General features: G+C 29.7%; 1 protein-coding gene across 1 annotated transcript; it reads right to left on the reverse strand.

Moving 5' to 3' along the window:
* Positions 1–467: 467 nt before the first annotated feature.
* On the reverse strand, positions 468–3,026 carry LOC124930982 (RNA polymerase sigma factor sigC). Its single transcript, XM_047471360.1, has 7 exons — positions 2,727–3,026; positions 2,469–2,596; positions 1,897–2,373; positions 1,597–1,827; positions 1,260–1,400; positions 965–1,165; positions 468–884 (listed from the first exon to the last, which is right to left on the reverse strand). The coding sequence occupies exons 1-7, from the start codon at positions 2,815–2,817 to the stop codon at positions 597–599; spliced, it is 1,557 nt and encodes a 518-aa protein (XP_047327316.1). The 5' UTR covers positions 2,818–3,026; the 3' UTR covers positions 468–596.
* Positions 3,027–7,514: the final 4,488 nt, after the last annotated feature.

Below are 7,514 nucleotides of genomic sequence, written 5' to 3' on the forward strand. Positions count from 1 at the left end.
ATCTATTGTAATTATTAATGGGGGTAAAAATAATAAATAAATTAAAAAGTGCTAAGAAAAATAATAAAAGGAAATAAATTAATGAATAATGGTCCCCATGATAAATAAGGATAACCCTATAACTTATTCATTTAAAAAAAAAAAAGCTGAAGAAGAAGCCAATAGGCTTTGTTTCTGACTTTGAAATGGAATACGTGCAGAGATGGTAACCAAATAATGTGAGAGAGAATCATAATATAATATAATATATATATATATATTAATAAAAAAAAATAAAGTAAAAGATTGATCAAAGAGCTTTAGAAGGGTAGAGCAAGGTATATTGAAATGGTATTTCTCTATTCAAAAATAGTAAAAGAATTAAAATAATACTAGAACAATCTAAAAATTACTAAGATTTCTTAGGAAAAAAAAATAATCATATTAATTTCAAGTGGTGTTAACTCATTATTCAATCAATACTAATCCAATCATATGATGAAAACATCCTTATATAATTATTATACCCTAATATACTTTTATTCAAATAACCTGTTTTTTTTGCATAACCTACATCAATCAGGGTTATTCAAATAACCCCATATCAAACAAATAATCTAATTATACAATTGAGTAAGGAGTTTGAGATTTTCTTCCTCTCTTAGTTTTGCCATTGCTGACCTTTCTATCTTCCTTATCCACTCCTTGCTCACATCGAAAACCCTTCCAATTTCCTCCAACGACATGCGTTGCTGCTGCTTATTCTTGTCCAGACCAAACCGCAGAGTCAACACTTCTTTCTCTCTCGTTTCCAGGCCTTCCAGAAGACTCTGCAAATCATGCACCAACTCTTGTCTCATAACTGCCTCCAAAGGTTCCTCCATAGATAGATCCGGAATAAACTCCTGCCCATGACAAAAATGAGATAAAATGTCTGCTTATGAATTATATACATAAAGAGTTTATAAGACAAGAAAGATCATACCAGAAAATTGCCATTGATTCCATTACCCATTTGCTCATCAGTTGATCCAACAACTCTAAGGCATTTGTCAGCTGATGAGATTTTAGTCAAAGAAAGACCTGTGAAATTTGCAATTTCTTCGTCATCTGGATTCCTCATGTTGCTGTATCTTAGAGCCTTTCGAGCTTTATGTATCCGACTTATTGCCTTGTTTAAGCCATACTACACAGAAATTAAAAATATACTTCATAATAGTATCCAAATGGAAATGATTCTAATGAATGTGTAATCAGTCCTAGAAAGGAAGAGTGCATACTGGAATCCTTATCCCTCTAGAATGCAGCATCAGGAGTGTCGACATGGACTTCCTTATCCAGAACTGAACGTAGGTCGAGAATCTGTATCCCCTAGTGTGATCAAACCTCTCAGCACCTTTCAAAACCCCAAGTCTTCCTTCCTGTTAACCATATAGTGTTCTCTGCATCATTAAAGTTTCAGAAAATTGAATTCTATTTAGGCTATGTTCGGTTCATGTGGAATTGGAACTCCGTGATTTCTCCAAACATAAGAACTTAATTCTACTTATAATTCTAATTCCAATTACATGCATCCAAACATAGCCTTACTGTTTCTATCATTTTAAGTTGTCCTACCTGTATTAAGTCTTCATATGGTACTCCATGTCCTCTGTAGTTTCTCGCAAGGTACGAAATGAGAGAATGTGTGCTTCTTAGTAACTCGTCCCTGCAATACCATCCAAAATGCAACTGCTGTTGCAACACCTTTTTCTTCAGTCCAGCAGCTTCTGCCCATGTAGTTAAGCTTGCAACTTGTCCTGTTTCCTCTTCTAATACACTTTTTATTTGTTCCAAATTTATAACCAACTGAAACACAAATAGTTTAAGCAATTACAAACTTCGCCGTGCAAAAAAAAAAGACCAAAAGGGTATTACCTTAACTGCTTTTGCCATTTCAACTTCGTTTCTGGCAATTGATTGTCTTCTTCGACTTCTAGACTTTGATGCTTTACTAGCAGAAGAATTTATCTTCGAAATATTCTTATCAATAGTTTTTGCATAAGGTTTTGATGAAACTCTGTCATGTATACTTTTCCTTTTTTCTTTTTTTCGTGATTGAATCACCTTTATATCAGCACAACCCTCCTCCACGTGATTTTCCAATGGCTCGTCGCATAAATCCAACGCGGTTGGGGATTCAACATTCCCAGATAGACGGGAGTTGAATACTTTCAAAGCTCCAATCCTCTCTAGTTGTGACAATATATCATTTTCTAACCTCACCACATCGACATCAGTAAATGTAGCCTCTAATAAATAAAGATTTTCCATAAGGAACCCGAAATGCGATGATGTCCTGCTTGATTGCACGGTATCTAAGAGATCGACAGGACTACTCCTTCCAGTTTGCATCTAAAATCATTCAGATAGCAATAGTTTAGTGTTGGGATGATGAATAAATGGTTACTTGAATTGGAAAAAATGGAGTTTATGGAAGAGTTTGCTACCTCTTCGATCATCTTGTATCTATCTTCCCTCCAATTCCATGGTTCAGTCTTTACATTCTCCCCATGTCCAGAAATAACTAATGCAAATGGGTTCCGTGCTGAATTATGCTTGGTTGCCCTGCTTAGACCTGTAAGACAGCAAACATGATCAAACAAAATTCGATGTCTGTCTGGAAATAATACACGGTTTGAGTAAGCTCTCGAATCGCAGTGATGAATCATTGGTACGAGAAAAGAGTAATTAGAAGAAATACTGACATGGGTATGCAGAAGATGGCCATGAATGGGAGGGATTAGTGAATAAAGGAGAACCCCATTTGAGATTGTTGAGCTTGAAACCCGTACGCATGGCGGTTTAACCTGGTGCAGAGAGGAGATGGATGTCCACCCATCAAAGGTTGAAGAAGAAGAAGAAGAAGAAGAAGAGGAGAGGAACTGTTGATAGACACAACAAGTGAAGATGTGAATTTTGATCGTGTTGTCGTCTCTCAGCCACTGGTTCCCCATCTCAAAGAGAACGAAAGGTCAAAAAATCTCACTTCAGCTTTTGTGTTCCAAACTGTCCCAACACGACCCCTTGTCACATTCATTTCAACTACACCAATATATCTAGATTTCATCTCTTTAACTCAAATCAAACATGGTCGGTCATGTATATTATTTGAACTTCAATTTTGTATAACAAATTTAATTCAAATAAAAAGTAATATATAGAAAAACTAAAATAATAATTTATAAAATAAAAATAATAATGAAGAAGATTTCACCCAATATTTGTTGGTGACTCTGAAATCAAACATATTAATAATGATGAGTAATAAAATAATGATGAGTAATAAAATAGGGTAATCTAACAAAATAATAAAACAATGTCAAAAAAATATATACCAAATATTTTAAACAACGATAAAATATATACTTAAGAGTGGTAAATAAGTAACTCGTAATAAATCCAATCATTTACATATAAAACCAAAATATTGAAAATGATAATACATGTGACAAGATTTTAATAATAATTTTTTATTAAATATAAAAACAATTATAAATGTGATTGTGTAGAGAAAATACTTTCAAGAAAATATTCCAATACACAATTGAGAGTATATGCAACAAAGCAAGAAATGACTCACCAAATGTTTGAATATTATTTGTACTTAAAAAGTTTGTAATGATAAATTTGATAAGGTTAAACAAAACGCCACAATGAATAAAATATAAAATTAACTCAAATTTAGTGATGAAAATATAAACGAAACACCTCTTAAAAAACAAAAAAAAAAATGTATTTTTTTAAGACAGATTTACGAGAAATAATATATCATTATTATGTTCTTTATAATGTAGTACATTCTTAATTTAAATATTAATAGCAATGTCAATATACAAATATTTGGTTTGCGATATTATTAGTTTTTATTTTTTATTTTTAAATTTGACATTATTTTTTATTGCTTCACATTTGCCTTTTAATTTTATTTGGGCCATATATTACACTGGCCCACACAAAGATCACTTTTAGGCCCATCTTCAAAATTAATTAGACCAATCCATTTAAAGTTACTAAAAAAATATTAGAAAACAAATATCTTAAAAATTGTATGAACAAAAAAGAATAATTTTTTTTAGCAGCCAAATATACAGCAGTGGCTCAGTCGGATCCGGATTTTTTATTTTAAAAAAAATTGAGACAACAGATTTCAGAATGTAACCCGCAAACATACTTAATCAATTAATCAGACGCAGAATATGTTGTCTGACGGGCTCAAACCCAGAATCTTATGAATATTCATCTCTTGTTGCTGCTAGGTTAGAGGAGGGATTTAAAATGAGACAACGAATTAACTATGTATGTAGCCTACAAACACACTTAACAATTTAACTAGTCGTGGAAATTGTCGTCTGATTCAAACCCATAAACTTGGGGTTAGTATCCCCTATTATTGCTGCTAGGTTAGAAGAGAAGATATATTTTTATTTTTATTTTTAATAAAGAACTGTTGAAAGATAATATTTGAAAAACCTATTTCTTTACATTATTTTTTGATCATTTCAATTAATATATATATATATATATTGTTACGACAGTTATTATTATTTGATCAGACTTTTTTTCGGCATTTTTATTATCGTTAGTAATATTTTGTAGAAATATTTTCAACACCCTTTTATTGATTTATTTGATTCATACTCTATTTTAACATTTGTAGTTTAGGAACTCAGAAGAGTTCGATTTTGAGTAACCTCAACAAATCGCGTGATCATTAAATTTTCTCAGAGAATTTTAATTTTTTAAATTGTTATATGATATTTAGATAATGGATTTGTTTATTTTAATTTCTTACACATGTAACTATTCAATTCAATTATGAGAATTAAATATTAATAAATAATAATAGTTTGATTCTAATTACTCCTCCATCATATTTTCATTTTTAAAGCTTAATTCCATTAGCTGCCAATAGTATTCTTAATACCATCTAATGATGGGCAATAGTGTGTTAACAAAGCTCGTGGATATATTTTAATGAGATAATTGGCTCTCTCACAATTTTTTAAATAGAGTTTCTACATTTTTCTTAAACATTACATTTATAATCAACAATAAATGATAATACATTTGGTAATATTGATCCAAGAGTCCATACAAAACACAACAAATAAACATTTTAGAAAATAAATCAAAATATTTTATGAACTTAAACCTAAAGTCAACCTGATTTTTACAAGTTGGGAGCACATAAGGTTTGTCAATAATATCATCGGTAATACACAATTTGTATCGCACTTCATTCTATGAATATATGTTTATATTCCATTTATTTAAAAACTATAATATTTATGTTTAATTTCTTAATTAATATTAATCCACACTTTCTTAAACAGGACAATTTATAGAAACATAGTATGCAGATTACTTAAAATAATAATCTATTTATGAGTCCCTCCTTTATCTTTTTGGGAATTCAGAATGAACCTTGACACACAAGAAACCCTTGTGGATAATGAGTGCGGAATGGAGAAAACGAATAAAAGAAATGATAAAAGAAAAAAAGGCTTGTGGATAAGGTTAATTTGTACAAGGACAAGTTGGAATATTGAAGTATAAGCAAAGGAAAAATAGTTGGGAATTTTGGAAACACAAATATTATTATTATATTTTTAAATTAAATGCTTTGTTTGTCGTGATTTGACAAGTTGCCGCGGGCCTCTATAGTCTATTCATTCAAGTTCGTTGGACCGACTAGTTGAAGCAACCCTCAAACTATTTTGGCCAATTTAATATGTTTTTATTCAAATTTAATATTTGTTTGTATGCATACTAATTTTTTTCTAACACCTATATATGATAAATAATGACCAAATATTTGACTACAACATGTGTAGAATTTGAAATTTTCATAAAACAGCATCAATTAAAATAGGATTTTACTAAAGTACTATTTGTTTGTTTTTTCAATGAAACTACTAAATTTGCACACAACCTAGCCCTAGGGTAATTGTACAATTCAATGATGTTATTATATTGTTGATGATCAAATGCAAGTTGAAAGCCATAGAAGAAGATAAAGAGAGTAACGTTGAGAACAAAAATAGTCAGTTTTATTATGTTTATATATTGTAACAAATCCAATATAGATCAAAAGATAAAAGACTTAAAAGTAATAAACGATGACAATATAAAGGAGCCTGGTTCATAAGTGACAAATAACCGGATTTAAAAATTAGAGTTTAAGTGAGTTTAAGAAAAACAATATAAAATTATTGATAGAACGAAAGTATAAAGGAGAGTTTACAATTTTATTTGAATTTTTTTAGAAACAAATATTGAATTAAATTAATTTTTTTTTTTAGTTAAGCATAATATAAACCCTCCTCATTTTTTTGAGAAGTTTTATATATATGGTAAAGACAAACCTTTTTCATTTATTTATTTTTGTTTTGTTGTCAAGGAAATATTTTGTGTTGTGTAGGTTTTAAAAGGATTATTTATTAAAAAAAAAATTATAAGATCATACTCATTTAATATATATTTCATAAACTTTTAAAAATATATTATAATGTTACAAGTATTGCCTTTTATTGTTGTTTGTTATATTATATTATAGTATAGTATTACACATTTTTATAAAAGAAATTATATGGATAACACATGAAGACAGGCAAATCACGTGATTTTGGGATCGTGAAGTCAAACAAGACTCTATTTAAAACGGAAAATTTATGCATTCGGATCAACCCGACCCGCAAGTCAATCTCATGTGAAGTTAGGCCCACAAGAATATCTTATATAGCTCCAAGTCTATACTCTGTATCATCAGTCATTCTCTTATCTTATCCACAAGTTTTGTTTGCTTTATTTTATTTTATTTTAATTACAATAATGGTCACAATCCCCCACTACTAATTATTTACTCCCCATTTCAACAATTCACTCTCATTTATTACTAAGCACTTGTTTGTAATGATTTTATATTTTAAAGAATCTATTTAAAAAAAACTAATATGGTTTAAAGTAAATATATATCATTTTAATATATGTAAAATATATAAAATATCTTAATAGTTAAATGATGGAATAAACAAGAAATTATGGGTTATGATTTGACTCTCACTCTCCATCAACATTATCATACTATTTATTAAATAAAATATTAAAATATTTTATATTTTAAATTTTAAATTTATTATTTTACATTATATATTAATACCATTGAGTTTTTTTTTTATCAAAAATATTATATTTATTCAAAATCACCCTCAATCGTTATTTTTAAATAATTTAAATCCGAACAAACTTTAGTAAAATAAAACAAATAATGAACATCAAACAAGCCATAAGGAGCATGATTGCCTGTAGAGTGGGCCTAGCATTCGGGCACGCCTTCTCCTCCACTGCCTCGTGCCACGTGTCTGGTAATGCAGCAGACCGGCTTTAAAAGTTACATCATATTGGTGGTACTAGGTTAAACCGGAATTTGTGATAAAACCAACCGGTCTGAAGTTTGAGCTTATCCAGTTAGCCATCAAACCAGATACATTACA

This window comes from Impatiens glandulifera, chromosome 3 (genome assembly GCF_907164915.1).
Source record: "Impatiens glandulifera chromosome 3, dImpGla2.1, whole genome shotgun sequence".
Lineage (NCBI taxonomy): Eukaryota > Viridiplantae > Streptophyta > Magnoliopsida > Ericales > Balsaminaceae > Impatiens > Impatiens glandulifera.